Genomic DNA, 16,220 nt, shown 5'->3' with positions numbered 1-16,220 from the left:
GTCTTTCGGAAGCCAGGGTTCATCCACGATCCCACCCGCGGGATCCCCTGTCCCTGACAAGCCCCTACCTTAGGTAGTGCCACAGGCTTCTCTAGCCTTCTCAATCGGTCCTTCCACAGTGCGGGACATCCTTTGGGTCGGCCTGCGCTAAGTGCACGGCCCCTCTTCCTTAATAACTTCCCTTCTCGTCCCAGCCCACATCAGGCTCCCCGGATTCGCCAGGACCTAGGAAGCCCGGACACCCAAGGGTTCTTCTTAATATGCCAGGCTCATTCAAGCCCAGGACACTCCTCCATACACCCACCTCATGCCGGTGGAAACCAAAATCAGCCGCAGAGAATGTGTTTAAGAGGCGCGTGCACCTACCTGCCGAGAACGCTCCTAGTGCCCGGAGACGCTTAGTACCGGGTGGCATGTACCACCTCGGCACCCACGCACCGCCCCTCGCTGCCGTGCACCTCCGGCTCCGCGGACACCGGTGCTCGTTCCTCCCAGCCAACAGGGAAAGGTCCGAGGGTAACAGTCGTGGCCCCAGCGCTCGGGCGTCGCACCAGCTGCCGCCGCGCCGGGTGAAGTTGCGGGGCCAGAGGACGCGCGGGTGGCAGAGAGCGGAGCGAGCGCGGTAGCGGAGAGGGCGGTGGGGAGGCGCGCACGCGGGGGCTGGCGCGTCACCGGTGGGGGGGGGGCGAGGGAGGAGGGCGGGTGGAGACAGCTGCTTGATGGTCCCTTCAGCCCGACTCCTTCAGGGTGCGCTTGGGTGCTTGCCTCCAGCTGATCGTCTGCCTGCACGTCAGGCTCTGGGACACTAGCTTGTGGCGCAGCTTAGAAGGACTCCGCCGCAGGGGAGTTGAGACCAGCCGGACACGGAGCATTAGAGGAGATCTCAGCTGAGACAAGAGTGCCTGTGCAGCCAGCCTTTGGGGATCTCAAAAAGGGCCGTGCATTGCAAATGATGAGATGGGGGAGGGTTGTGTGCAGTGGTGAAGAGTGAAGTTCAAGGCTCAAGGCAGGAGTTATGTTGAAAAGCCCGGTTGGAGAGGGCCTCTGGGTACAAGTACCCAGGGCTTGTTTCGACAGAGGTTTCACTATGATAGGGAGAAGCAAGACTTTTGTTTGACTTTGAAACCTCTCTTTTGGTGTGAATTTGAATTATACATAAGGCTATAAAATGTAGGTGGGTCTGACAGACAGAAACATTCCATAGAAAAAGGACCTTTAGAAGCTGAGTGTGGTGGCATTCAAGAGGCTAAGGCAGGAAGGCTGCTGTAAGTTCGATGCCAGCCTGGGTTATATATAGTAAATCCCAGGTCAGCATTGGTAACTAGGCTATTATATGTGTGTGAGTGAAGAGTATGAGGTTGGGTATTCTAAGGACCTGGAGCCCAAGAGTGGACTCTGCGTCCATCCTTAGGTTGGCAGTCTTCCAGGCCTCAGTTTCCTCCTCAGGGAAACTGTCTTACTCATACAATTGTGTATTTACAATATGTAAAATCAAAGTGTCCCACAAATTCATCCATCACATTCCAAGCTGAGACCTAGTCACTTTATGAGGACATTAGAATCAAGAAGTATAAACCTTGACCAACAAAGGCTAGGAGAGGAGTCTATGGCAGCATCAGGAAACCTGGACATCCTTAGACCTGGAAAACGCAAGCAGCTGAATCACACCCCACCTAAGGATACAGCCAGACTTCAGGGATCACCCAAGGAGGAGCACTGTACAGGCCTCTCACCTGGACCACGAGGCCATGGCTTGAGAGGAGCTCAGACAGGCTACCCTTGCCAGCTGCATTCTCCAATGCCCTTCTCTCAACTCAACACACTCCCCATCAGGAAGCCACCTTCCCATGTGGACATTCCTTCCTAGGAGGAAAGCGTCGACTACGACTACACATGTGACAGCTTAGCACACAGAGGGCAAGCAAGCTCTCTGTGTGTTTCCTCATGGGTGTTCTGCTCAACAAGCAAGTCCCTAATGCATCAATCCGTACAGAACTAAACGTAAGTTTATGGCGATCTTCTTATCCCCTGACATTAGACTGTTTACACCTGGCTGTAACCTTTCAGTATTTTGATTCCCACTTTATAGGCAGGCAAACTAAGGTTACAGAGAGTTAGCCTAACTTGTCCAAGATGACCCAGCCTCATCGACTTTAGATGCTCATGCAAAAAAGAGACATGGCTTGTGGGGAGACATTCTTCATGGCACACCCATCCTTTGGAGGACACAGCAAAGCCGGGCTTGGATTCCTGACGAGTGGAAATTGTGAGTTAATGCTGTGTGTTCTTTTAAATGACTGTATGTTGATTTCTTAGGCAGTGATAGACAATAGTCTATCTACATTGCAGAAACAGTGGCCTTAAAAAAAAAAAAAACAACCCTGTAAACCACAATGTGACTCTTCTGTGGCTTTAAATCCTGCTTCAGTTCCCTATATGGAATACAGAATAAAACCCAAAGTCCACACTGCTGGTGATGGTTAATCTTCATCATCAGGTTGGTCGAATCTAAACTCACCTAAGCAGTAGACCCTTGGACCAGTCTGTAAAGGGTTCCCTAGATAAGTTAATTGAAGTGGAAAGGCCGGCCTTAGATGTGGATAGCACCTTCCATTCCTGGGCTGGGGCTCTGGTCCGAATACAAGGAGAGAAGGTACTTGCCACCAGCACTTCCTGGCCATGATGGTCAGTATCCTCTCGAATGGAGCCAGGTATTTGATCATAGCAACAAGAAACATAACCTCAGCACCACTGCTAACAAGATCCTGGTGAGCCAACCCTTTATAGATCTCCACTATCTCCAGGGCCTCTCTCTGGTTCCTCAAACCTTCGCAGCCTTTTCCTGGGTCATCGCAGACCACTGGCATCTTTAGTACATCCATGTCCCCAGTGATCATTTCCATCCCCACTTGTCTTCCAATGCTGACCATTCTTTGCCTGTCACTAATCTGTGAGCTCACGGGGCAGGGACCATTTCTGCCTTACCCACTGTGTCCCAGGCCTATCAGATGGAAGATGGATAACTGCATTCTGAAGCAGTTCCTGAGTCTACAAGCATTTCCTTTCCCTTGTCAGCCTGGCTTATCTCCGTCGGGAGAGCCTTTGCCCACATCCAGATAGCAGCAGCCATTTATTCACACTCAGTTAAAAAGCCCCCAGCTATCTCCATTCCCTCCGGCCCCTTGTCCCTTTCCTGTCCTCTCACTTCTGAACTTCCTAACAGCCAGATCTCAAGATGCCTAGAACCTCTACCTTGAGTAATATTGCAGGTACTGAAGTGTGATTGCTCCAAACAGTGTTACATTTCCTGGGCTCAACTCCTCAACCTGGGGCAGAACTGAAATTGCAAATAAATAGGAAGTGGGTTGAGCAAAGTGCCACTTTGAGCTGGTTCCCCAGGCAGTGTGTATATGATGGAAGGGTAGATCCTGAACCCAGGTCAGTTTCCTCTTTGGACTGGGATCTGTCCTGGATGACTGTAGCCGCTATGGGTCCTAGCACAAATCCTCCTCAGACAGCAGGTATGAGCATGAGTTACGGATGGACGGAGCATCATAGGTCTAACGAGACAGAATTCGTTCCTGATAGGGCCCTGTGGTTCACATGCCAGAGAAGTTAAGTGATTTGTCCGTCAGGGCAACCAAATTAAGAGTACACAGAAGAAGCCAGGCACCTCAGTCCAAAGCTCTACAGCAGGCATCTCCACCTACTGTCTCTGCTGAGATCTCCAGAGTCCCCATTCTTGAAGGGGTGGATTTCTCCTTATTTCTACTTTCTCTTGTGGTGTATTTACCGCTCCCTAAGCAGAATTCAGAGCATTCCTATCCGCCAAGGGCATTCTTGTGACTTTACCCAGGGAAATAATGAAGCACAGATCTGTTCTGTTCATGGAAGCAGGGGTACTCTGGGAACCTCCTCACTAGGAGACAGTTACATTTCCTCATGCCGGCAGAAAGGAATGGTTCCTGGAACAATTTGCTTTATGGTCCACTTTAGGATACATGATCTGCCCCCTCAATTTCTGAGACTCCACTTCTCTTAACACGAAGGAATCTAGACCACACTCATTCCTATGATATTGCACACAGGTCTGTATGTAGGTTGTGCCAGTGCTATGTTGGTAAAACAAAGCAAACCAAACAAACTCCATCCATTTATAATAAGACTCGTGCCTTCAGCTCCAGGCTTCACCTTCAAAGTAGGAGCCTTGTCACGAATACCGTCACCACTTAGCACTGTCACACTGTCATGGGTGTCTCTCTCATCTCAGATGGAGGACTCTAAATTCATGAATATGTTCTCCACTCATGTGGAAACAGAAGAAGCTCAAATGAGGGAAATGTGGGCTGACTGCATGCCTGGATTGAGCATCAGTGCTTTTAGAACAGGGCTGTCTTAAAATGTTGAATTCTGCTTTGAAGGAGCCACGTGACCTCAATAGGCAGCGAGAGAGCGACATACAAAATCCCTTAAGTAAAAATTTGTTGACTTAAAAAAGAAAAGAATGGTTCCTTAGAGCATAGTTCAGCCCACCCCCTCACGTCATTCCTCATCAAGAATACTCACAAATAAAAATGGCAGCTACTATCAGTGGACCATTGGGTGAGGACAGTATCAGGTAGTGGGCTAGGGAAGGCTACTGCAGCAACCCGACCTGCTTGGTGGGGTGGTCCTGGAGATGAGCAAGTGAGGTGTGCCATAGGAAAGAGGAAGTGCTCTGGGTGCTATGGGAACGGCTTTATTTTTGGTAGCATGAAACTGTGTTTTAACTTCAGCAGTACCGACAAGTTTCCCTTTCCGAAACAGTAAGGCTGTGTCATTCTCCTTCCGGAGAATTTTTGAGCCGATGTTTGGCTAACAGAATCAGCCCAGTGAGCCTGGTGGAGATTGATAAATACACCGTTCATCAGAAGAATCAAGGAAAGCTTGATTTGATTTCCCAATTTAGAACTCCATCTCTGTAACTCAGAGCTCAGCATGTGCCCGAGGAATGCCCGGCATTGCCAAGTGAAGCTGATGTTCTCCCTGGGATCTATCAGATCCTTCTGTGTTTAATTTTTCTGTGTATCCTGTGCCTAGGACACTGGTGACTTCTGGCTTCTACTCCTGGCCTTCGTTGACAGTTCCTGGAGAGGTGATCAGATCTAGCCTGAGATCTGGGCTTCCTTTCTAACTGGGATGCCTCACGTCCATGAGAGGAGCAGAGTTCAGGACCTCATGTTGAAGACCTGTCTCTAATCACATGACCCTCCCTTAGAGACTTTCAGCCATCCCAGTGCTTGGCTATGGGGTAGCTTGAAATGCTGCTGGTTTTGAGATTTTTACTTTAGTTGAGATAGGCTCTCACTCAAGTAGTCGAAGTTGGCCTTGAATTTCCAATATTCCCAAACCTGACCTTGAACTTCAGATCCTCCTGCTTCAATCTTCCTGAGTGCTAGAGCCACGGGCCTGGGCTATCATGCACATTTTATGCAGTGGGGTTTGAATGCAGGGCTTCGTGAATGCTAGGCAAGAATACTAGCTAGGCAAGCCACAATCCCAGCTCTGGGTCTGACACTGTTTTGTTTTGGTTTGTTTTATTGAGACAGGGTTTCCATGACTGTCCTGGCACTCAATTTATAGGTTAGGCTGGCCTCGAACTCAGAGATCCTCCTGTCTCTGTCTTCTGAGTGCTGGGATTAGAGGTGCACACCATGCCTGTCTTTGGTTTGGAGACTCTTGAGCTCCTTTATCACCCAACCTCCTGAGGCATCAGGGGTGTGGCTTCAGAAACCTTCCCAGATGGGTCCCCACCTTGCTATCACCCTCACAGGCAGTGGGCAGTCCCTAGAAGGATTTGAAGTTGAGAGACTTTAGTTCTGTCTTAATGCTGCTGAGGAGGAACTTGGCCAATCTCGGCCTCTGTGTCTCATCTGTCATATGAAGGGTCTGGATAGCCAGGTCACCACACTTCCTGGTTTGTTTGTTTTTTGTTTGTTTTGTTTTGTTTTTTTCTGTTGTTTTGCTCAGGCCAATCCATTGCCTAGAAATTCTTAACTGATTCTCTGTCTATCACACTTCCTCCTACTATTGAGGTTTATCTCTAAAATCACCCCTGGTTTCGAAAGCCCTGTTCCAGCCATGATGAAAACATGACACTGGTTTTTTTTTTTTTTTTTTTAAATAGGAGCTTTGTCCCCTGAACACAGATCCATGCACATCCCTGCCTTCTGGGAGAGCTGGTTAGCACACTTCTCACTATCAATAAGCTGTGTGTCGGGAGCTATGCTTTGTGCCATGAACAGTGTAATAAGCTCTGTATTAGTATTAACGTGTCTAGAGGAAGGGGAGTCAATTGGCTCAGTGAGGAAGGTGAACATGCACTTCCCTGCTGGCTTCTGCCACCTTCCCCTGAAGAGCTCCCTTCCCCCCAAGCCAGCATTTACCGGGCACTGGAGCAGCTCCCATGGAAGTGTCATCACTAATGGAACTGCAGGGAGCCAGACCTCCTATGCATATCTGGTGCCTCTGTTAAGATCCTCACAGAAGCAAACACTCAGGCATTTCCTTCCCATTGTCACACATATTTGCTTTTGCAATGGGAACATTTTTGGTCAACGCTGTTGTCATTTTAGTATGTCCCAGAAACTAGTTGCTCAAAGGTACAGAAAAGGTACAGAACCAATGAGTTCAGGCAAATGACCCTAAGCCTAAGCCCCATCTACAGGTCTAGCTTCTGTACTGAGTGACTAGAAGGCTTCAGAGGCACAAACAGCTGGATACTCAGAGCTGATGGGAAAGAAAATGTGCTTCAAGTACAAAAATGTCCTCTTCAGAAACTTTACATCATATTTCTTATACATGATTATTATATAACACCTTGAGGTCTTTTTCTGATACACACACACACACACACACACATATATATATATACATATACAAATATATATATGTCTTGTATTATATAGTATAATCTTGACCAATATTCTATCCTCTACTTTCTAAGAGAATGCTTTAACATTTAAAAAATACAGCATAATGGTCCCAAGATCATTCGACCATTTTATGCTTTTTCATAATACTGAAGCCAAGCATGAGGGGTGCACACAGTACATAGGAGCCCAAGGCAGGTGGATTTCCATAAATTTAAAGTCACTCTGGAGTTCCCAGCTAGCCAGAGATATCTCAAAAATAAACAAATAGACAGTAAGTATGGAGGTGGCTCAGTGAGTAAATGCTTGCTATGCAAACATGAGGGAGTGAATTTGGATTCCAGCACGTGTAAAATCTAGATGTGGCAGCACACCCCTGTAACCCCAGTGCTTAGGAGGCAGAGACAGGGGACTCACTGGCCAGCTAGTCTATCTGAAGCACTGAGCTACAGGTTCAGTGAGAGCCTGTGTCTTAAAAATAAGGAGAGGAAGAGAGAAAGAAAGTTGTTATTAACCTCTGGCCTTCACATGTACATGGTCTGGAGAGAACACGCATGCACACATGCACACATGCACACATACATGCACGCAGCACGCACACACACACACATTGAGGCTTTCAAGTTGCAGAACTTGAAAGAGCTTTGGTCAACCTCAAGGGTCGTCAGATCTCATTTTTGGAACCAGCAATGGAGATTGACAAAGATTTCGGCAGTATGTCAAATCGACAGTTCTTTTCAGTTCTGAATCCCAAGAGGTACAAAGTGAAGACTATACTTTTAATTGAAAAGTGTTAGGACACACACACACACACACAAATGGGTATAAAAGATTGCAAAATGCAGGTAGAGTGGTTGGAAACTATTGGTATCTGCAATCAGAGTGCTAAGAACTAGGCAGGCAGGCACTTTTGTTTCTAAGGTTGGAAATAAACTTTTACTTCTTAAAAAGCCCCTTCCTTATATGGAGCCGTAGGAAGCACAGTAAAAAGGAAACCATCAACCCCTCCAAGGTGATGCCTTTAGTGCTCCTAGAAGGATGCTGTTAGTCCCAGGCTTTCAGTCTGGCCACTTCCTGTTTAGTCTCCTTCCTCTCGCTCCTCTCTCTGCCCTGGGGCTCATCGTGAATGGCCTCCTTCAAGGTATGAATCCCAGACTCTTCCTCATAAGGTCATCTTGGGCTGGCTGTGTCCCTATATAAAGAGTAACCTCCTCCCACCCCGGTGGAGAATGGCCTCTATCTACGTCCTCCATAATGCTGTTGCTGGTTCCTAAATACCTGTACCCTCCCTACCTCTGGAATTCATGTCTTTATTAAATGAAACTTCTGATTAGTGCAAATGTTGGCTTTCCTGGTGGATACTCACTAAGAATCACCTCCCGGGCTGGCTGGACGTACTTGTTCCAAAAGCACAAGGAACGAAGCTCGATCTGAGGAACCCTCATGAAGAAGCATAGGGTGGTGGGGCACACTTGCAATCCCACTGCTGTGGATGCCGAGACAGGCCTATTCTGGGGCCAGCCTACTCAGTGCTTGGAAAGCCTGAGGAACCCCAAGCTTATGCTAGTGGCTGGTGAGACACCATTTGTCCACGGCCATTGCAGACAGGTGAGTGTGGGTAACAGAGACCCCTAGCCACTGGCACAGAACAGCTTAGGTTGATGGAGCTCAGAGCTGGGTTGAGCACAAGGCCTGGTATGAGCTGAAAGAGATTTCGGAGGACTGTGTGAAATCTACATAGATAAGAAGAAGAGCTAAAGAGAAAACCGGACCGATAAGAGATGGGATTTGCCTGTCAGCCATGTATTTCAGCTGATACAAAGCTCCCCTCCCCACCCCCATTCTGTGGCTGATTTGACTGGAAGGAAGAACAACCAGTTAATCCTGTCCCTCAGGCCTCTCCAGGGGAAGGCTGGCTCCAAGAGATTAGGGACCAAAGTGATTGCTGAGTGACCTTCTCCGAGTCTCTGCATCTGAGATCAATTTAAAAAAATACACTTGTTACTTTAAAAAGAGAACTCTTTAAGATCTCTTCTCTAATCTTTCATATTTTAACTATTTCTCACTCAGGTGGCCCTTCACTATAAATGGACGTTCCTCTTCTTTTCCACTTCAAGTCAGAGCTGTTGTTCCTTGTAATCTTGTTTAATCCCTTATCCAGCTTGGCAGACGTCTCCCCAAAGGCCCGGTCCTTTCTAATTCCTGAATTTGAGCTCTTTAACGCCAGAGGTGGAGTTTGGAGGAATGATAGGGACAGGAGCCTAATGATGAGTCCCTTACCTCTAGTGGCTAATCTTCCTGTCTTCATGGATCTTACTTAGAAGTGTGATTTCCATTTGGCCGCATGGTAGTTAAGTGAGTTGTCACTACTCCAGAACAGCTCAAGAGAGCTAGAAGTACCTCAAAATGGCTTAAGACACAGGGGTACCCATAGAGAGGTGCCCACTGAGGCTCCCCCATCTCCCCTCAGGTCCCCCATCCCTCGTCTGTGCCTCCATTCTCATAGGAAAGTGAACCTCTGAACCCAGATGTCTGCTCTTGTCCTGGAGGATTGGAACCATTAGGAATCCTAACTCACTCCAAGGTCTAGCATCTCTTTCCTTCCTAAGTCCCTTTCACAGCTCACACCTCTCCCAGCTAACACTCATGATGCAAAATCAGGATGCTGGATATCAGATCCGTCCCAAGGGCTCCTCCCAGCTTCACTTTGCAGAGGTTCAGGTGGAAATCTATCCCCTTTGGAGACTTCTTTGTTTAGCAGTGGGAGCAAGAAGGCCCTGGCCCAGTTCCCCTCTTCCCTTCCCGGCGTTGCTCACACACAAGTCCCTGGTGGCTTCGCATAGGAGCTGTGACAACAGGACGGAACATCATTGCCCTCCATAATTAGCCAGGCAAAGGAGAGAGCTGTACTATCAGAGTGATGACAGCGCTCTCAGCTCATAAATTATTCACACAGCTGAAGTGCAATGCCTGTCACGTTCAAAATAGGTCATTCATGCTTGAGCTGTTAAAGCTGAAAATTTCACAGCAACAGTAATAAAGCCAAGGACATTGGTTTAAGCAAATCTCCAAAGAAAGTGGCTTCTGCCAGCAATGTAGCAAGCATCTCCTACTGAACCCAGCTATTTTCATTAGGCAGTAGGGAGAGGCTGAGAAACAGCTGTCTCCTGGCAGGGCCAAAGCTGGGATGGCTGGAAGGCTCCATTTCAGCCTCTCCTTTTGTAGACTCTGTTCCAAAGAGCCTCAAGAGGCTACTTGAGAAAGATAAATGTGAACACCTGCTCCAGTTTGCTCCCTGCACACACAGATGATGCTAAACCAGAATTAAGGATCAGCCCTTGGCAGGTTCTAAATAGTCAACCTCTCAGCCTTGGAGGCCGAATTTACAGAGGAATTCAACTCCCACAGCTGAAGACCTGGTGTCCTGGACGTTCAGATCTGATTCTCAGACATATGGGCCTCTTCTGGAACCAGAACCAGAACGCACTGGCCTTTTGTCCCGCAGTAGATACATTATTCAACTCAAGTGCTTGGTGATGGAAAAATACTGGACTGTCTATTTCAGAATTTGGGAGAGTTCCTGGTATGGTAATAGGTTCTTTTAATTTTTTTTCTAGGCTACAAAGAGGAAGGGGGCTATAGCTCAGCAGTAAAGTACCTGCCTAGAGTTCTCCTTAAGGTCCTCAGTTTGAGCCCTAGCACTGAAGAAGTAACATGCTCCAATACAAAGCCCTGCTGCAAAGGACCGTCTTACAGAAAGATTACAATAAAGAGAAATTGAAAACAGCATGTGGGGAGTTCAAGAACTGGGAGACACCCCTGCTTCCTTCTTTGAGGTAGAATAAATCAATAACCCCTGTAGGTCTCCTCCAGCAGAGAGCCTGTGAGGTACAGCCTTGGACCCAAAAGGCCGAAGAGCAAGCACTAGAACTGGGTATGTAGAGCATCAAAGACTGAGAGTGGTCAGAGGCAGTTTGCATACACACTTCTATAATTAGCAAGGGTATGACACACAGCTTCCAGTGATACGACACTCTCACGTCTGCAGGTGAAAACTCCTATACCTGCACAAGGTATTCTAGCCCTTTCTCCCTCGACTTTCCCTGACCCTCCCTGGAGAGTTTCCAACAGTTAACATTGCATTGCTGAACTCCTGGTCTTCTGGAACAGTCTATAGAGATTTCTATAGCTTGAATTCCCACAAACTAGGGCTACATCTATGGATAATCTTTATGCATATTTATGCTGCTTTACAGTCAACATTTCAACAGACATTTCTTGAGTCTCCACTATTTTGAGTATATAGAGGACTTCCCAAAGCCATCCCAATTTCTATAAGCTTGACTGTCCATATCTGATTCTGGTCTCCTCAGCCCACGCTGGCTCCCCTAGCCCCCACCAGCTCTCTCAACAGCCACCATCATCTCAAGAAACAAAGAACAATGATACCTTTCAAGATATTCAAGCCCAACTTGGTCTCATTCTTGCCTACTCATCCCACGCCACATATCCCTGGCTCAAGCACAGTAGGGTCTCATCGAGTTTCTACCAGCTGTCATCTGGATTCCTCTAATGGTGCTCCCATTGGTTGCTTGCCTTTGTATTCTACTTTTTTGGGGTCAGACCCTGTGTGTTCCAGGTCCCAGGCTGACCCAGAACTCATTATGTAGCCAAGGATGACCTTGAACTTCTATTCTCTGGTTTCTATCACCTGATTGCTAGAATTACAGACATGTATTATCATGCGACATTTACCAAACTCAGGGCTTCCAGCATGCTAAGCAGGCACTCCACCAACTGAGGTACATGCTGAACCCTTTACTTTACTGTCAAGGGAACAGCCAGAATGCTAGAAGGTAGGTAATATAGCATCATTCAACGGAGCACTGACCAATGAGCCCTGTCTCATACACAGTCAAAACCCGAGTCTGCACACACTCTATGGGACTTTAGAAGTGGTGAGGCGCCCCAAGTTCTTGGATCTCATCTACCACTCTCTGCCATTCCTGCTGTGCTACAGACACAGCGGCCTCTTTGCTATTCCTGGAACACTCTCCCTTTAGACATCCACAGGGCCAGACTTTGACTTCCTTTAGGCTTCAGGCATTTGTCAGCCAATCCCTCCTGGGCGGCCATGTCTGATCCTTCCCATCCTGCACCTCATTTGTCAACAACACATCTCTCCCCCAACTCTGGGCATTTCTGCATCTTTTCCTGTCTGTGTCCCCCCTCTCTAATGCTGTGTGACTTCACCAGACCTGGGACTTTAGGGACTTTGTAGTCACTGCTGGATCCTGGGAGCCAGAATAGAACTGAGCCTAGCATGTGGCAGGCTTCCAATGACAGTCTTTCATTGGTGGAAAATAGTCCATAAGTTCTTCGGGAGACCGCATCTGCCGTGGGTGGCATTTCTCTCAGGAGCCTCCATGAGGGCTAATCACAAAACATTTATGCAGTGATCCTCAGACCTGGTCCCAATTAGTTAGGAATTCATAGAAAGAATTCCCATTCTCTAAAGCTTGCACATGCCAAAGTTCTGGCAAGAGCAAAGTTATTCTAAAGAGAAACACTTGTGTCCCACCCTTCAGCCATTGGGTGGTTGAAAAGATTGGTCTCAGGAATCCCATGCTGAGGGAAGGGAAGGGCTGAAGGCTTGACCTCAGCTACAGGATGCACTTGCCTCCCAGGAAGACATTCTACACGGTTTCGACAATTTACTAAACTACTTTGCACAACAGACAGCATTAGAGACAAGATGGGTCAGTGATAGGCTGGATCAGTCATTGACCAGGACTGATTAACAGCTTATACTCCTGTTTAATCAGAAACCCCATGTCTGTGCCCCTGAAGACAGACTTGAGGGCCGTTGGACCTCTTTGTTCCTGCTCCCAATGTGACTATATTGAATCAATATTGTTTCTCTGCTTTTTGCTCTTGCTTGTCTTTGTAAGTATTGAGGATTGATAGCCATGACTACCTTGGTGGTGTAGGCTGCCAGACCCAAGACACTTTGATCCTAAAACTCCAGTAACACCAGGAAGAATGATATTGTTCTAAAATTGTGTTGGATAGAGTCCACCTTGATTAGGGCTAACTCCCTAGAATCAAATTTGTCTTTTGTGAGAATTTGGGTCTCTTAGAGCTATAGGGTTCAAGAGAAAGGCTGCACAAAAATTTGAACTAACTTTTCAAATACTGATATGTATATACATATATGTCTATATATGTACACATAAATAGTTGTGGTAAAACTTGCATAACATTTAGCATCTCAGTCCAGAAGTGAAGAACACTTGATGGTCTTTCAGAAGACCAGAGTTGGGGCTCCAGTAGATATGCTAGGCAGCTTACAACTGCTTGTAACTCCAACTTTAGGGGACCTGACACCCTCTTCTAGCCTCTTGAGGCATGTACACACATAATTATCAATTTTCAATGCATATGTTTGTTTCCAGTGTCCTGCATCCAATCTCCAGAGCTCATTTGCTTTTGTAAAACCAAAACTGTAAGCCTTTTAAGCAATATTATTCACTTTTTATCTTTTTACATCTTTTAATATATATCTTATATCTTTTAATAATTCACTTTTTATTCCAGCCCTAGGAACTATCGACTTATTGTTTTCAATAGACTTGATGACTGTAAATTCATCATATAAGTGGAATCATGCGACATTTACATTTATTGAGGTTGATTTACTTTCCATAATATAATGTCCTTAAGAGTTATGCACACTGGGCATCCATTCTTTTTGAAGAGCAGCTAATATTCCATTGTCTGCGCACACTACGCCTTATATCTCCATTTTCCCTCAGTGGGTGCTTGAGCTCCTTAGTATCCTTTGAGCATCGTGAATAACGTGGTTATTCATGAGTGCAAATGCACAAACATCTCAAGACCCCACTTTCAATTCCTGTATACGCAGAAGTGGAGTACCCAGATCATATGGTCACTCCATTCCTAATGCTTTGAAGAGCTGTTACTCTGTTGCCCACAGCTGTGGTGCCACTTGGATCACTTGGATTCCCACCAACAGTGCACAAGAGAGTTTCCTGTCTTTTTAGTAGCAGCGTTTTCTTCCCCTGTAGCCTGTGAGAACTGCCCAAAGATGCTTAATAGAACTAGACATTCCTGATTCTTCCAGCACTTAGCAACAGGGAGCCTGTAATTCTCTCTATATGCGTGTGTGTGCTTACGTTAGCTTTCTCTTGTCATGTCTATTTTGCAAAGGCTTCTTCATTCTCAAATTAACATGCACGTGAGCAGACATGCACGGCTCTGCCTCACAGAATGGGGGTAGTGGAAGAGAACTGGTACTCTGTGGCGATGATAAAGACAGGGCCACCTCCGTGTAATCCTTTAACAGAAAGATACTGTGGGTTCAGTCTTATTTCTTTGGAAGATGTTGTTTGAGATCCAGCACACTGCTCATTGATAAGCTGGGGCATCTCAGTGTGGGAAGGCACAGAGGAAGAGAGCTTGGAGCTATTCCTGCACATCAGCCCTTCACCACGAGGAGGTCCCAGGGACCGATGAATCCGGAGTCAAGGGGAGAGAGAAATCTAAGGGGCGCAATCAGGAAAAACCCCGAGCCCCTCATATGTGATATCTCCTTCCAGCTACTTTATCGCTGTTGTGGGAGAAGAGAGCACTGGTCCTCCTGTGTTCCTTCTCTTTCACAATATTGACTTCTCTTTCCTCGCCTATCCAGAACAGTCTGTATCGAAGTACTAACTTTTTAAAATCGCCTTTCCAAGTGGTACTAAAAAGCAACACCATATGATGACACATGTTCCCTCTAAGAGAAAATATAATTAAGCCCAGTGGATAAATCCTCCTCACATGGGGACCTCCTAGAGAGAAGGCACAGATGTAATACCAGTGCTACAGGAAAAAAAAAAAAAAGTCCTTAAGAAACGCAGTGGCCCAAAGAGAGGCAGAATGACTTGAAATGGGCTGGGGCTGGGGCTGGGGGGTCAGCTCAGCTGTTTAGAGGACTTGCTGCTCTTGCAGAAGACCAGAGTAGTTCTCATCATCCATTTTGGGCGCTCACAACCACCTTTAACTCCAGTTCCAGGAAATCCAGCACCCCCTGACCTCCGAGGGCACCTGCACGCACTGTGTACATATCGTCTTCCAGACAAATGCACATACATAAAAGATAAGTATAAAATGACTTTGAAATTAATGGCCTACATAAACCAGAGACCAGCAGGCTTTTTCTCTACAGAAGAAGTTAGTAAATATTTTAGGCGTTGTGGGTTGGAGAGGTTAAAAATGAGAAAATGATCCAGAAACCACACACTGATAAAGAAAACAGCAGTTCACATAGTTCTTACTGACAAATTGAAAATATGGTAGTAACATTTTCTAGTAATAGCGTTCTCCTAAGACAAGAAAAGAATTCTTTGGGATAATGTTTTGCTTATTTGAGTTCAAGATGGGTGACTCTTGTCATCACATCAGCTATAGATGTTAATCTGTGAAAGCCATTCTCATCTTACAGAAGCAGAAGCAGGCAATAGGCTACCTCTGGCCTGAAGGCTATGGCTTATCAACCCCTGGCTAGACCAAGAGCACTGCAGAAATCCACTGAATCACTGTGAGTAGTTCTGATGACTCATTGTTTTTTTGTTTTTATTTTTTTGAGTGCGTGTATAAATGCACGTACAAGTACTTGTGTGTGTGTGTGTGTGTATGTGTATGTGTGTGTATGTGCAGAGAACAGATGTCAGTATTGAACGTTTTCCTCTACCTTAATTTTTAGATAATCTATCACTCAACCTTGCCATTACCAATTTGTCAAGGCTGGGTGGGCAATAAACCCTAGGGATGCCTCTGTCTATGCCTCCCTATTGGGATTCTAAGCATGAAGCATTGTGCCTGGGCTTTGTATATGTGTTCTAGGGATCAAAACTCAGGTTGTGGTGCTTGCATGGTGAGCACTAGAGCCTTCTTCCCCACCCCTCATGGGCCCTTTCCTGTCCCATACAGTTCAATTCACACTGTCTTTCTACACGAAGAAGATCAATCTCATAGCCTGCTGTTCTGGTCAGACTCCTGGGTGATGCTTTGTAGACCTCTGCTGGTTAGTTCCCACCTAGAGGAAAAATATGTATACACACATACACACACACACACACACACACACACACACACACACACACACGTTTTAAATGTGCACCAGCTTTGTATAAGAGGTGTTTTGAATAAATATGTAAAGTTTAGCCTTTCTCAAGTTACTTTTATAAAAGCACTTAGTTGAGTGGTGACAGGAAAGGCAGTCATTGTGATGTCAACCAAGGAAAT

The 16,220-nt window shown here is 46.5% G+C and overlaps 1 protein-coding gene across 15 annotated transcripts in view; it reads right to left on the bottom strand.

Annotated features, from left to right (window-relative positions):
* Positions 1–16,220, bottom strand: part of Ripor2 (RHO family interacting cell polarization regulator 2) — a 232,283-nt gene that overhangs the window by 94,504 nt on the left and 121,559 nt on the right. For 2 of the 15 annotated variants that reach the window (XM_030247202.1, XM_030247203.1), the window contains exon 1: positions 367–3,044. The exons of 9 other annotated variants lie outside the window; for them this stretch is intronic. In XM_030247202.1, the coding sequence (XP_030103062.1) occupies positions 367–415 (49 nt within the window). In that variant the 5' untranslated portion in view covers positions 416–3,044. Of the gene's footprint in view, positions 1–68; positions 226–366; positions 3,045–16,220 lie in introns of those variants that run through there. 4 more of the 15 variants (NM_029679.2, NM_001080381.1, XM_006516590.1 and 1 more) reach the window with 3 other exon arrangements.

This window comes from Mus musculus, chromosome 13 (genome assembly GCF_000001635.26).
Source record: "Mus musculus strain C57BL/6J chromosome 13, GRCm38.p6 C57BL/6J".
Lineage (NCBI taxonomy): Eukaryota > Metazoa > Chordata > Mammalia > Rodentia > Muridae > Mus > Mus musculus.
Note: the sequence above shows the minus strand (reverse complement) of the source record. Positions and strands in the feature narration are given on the sequence as shown.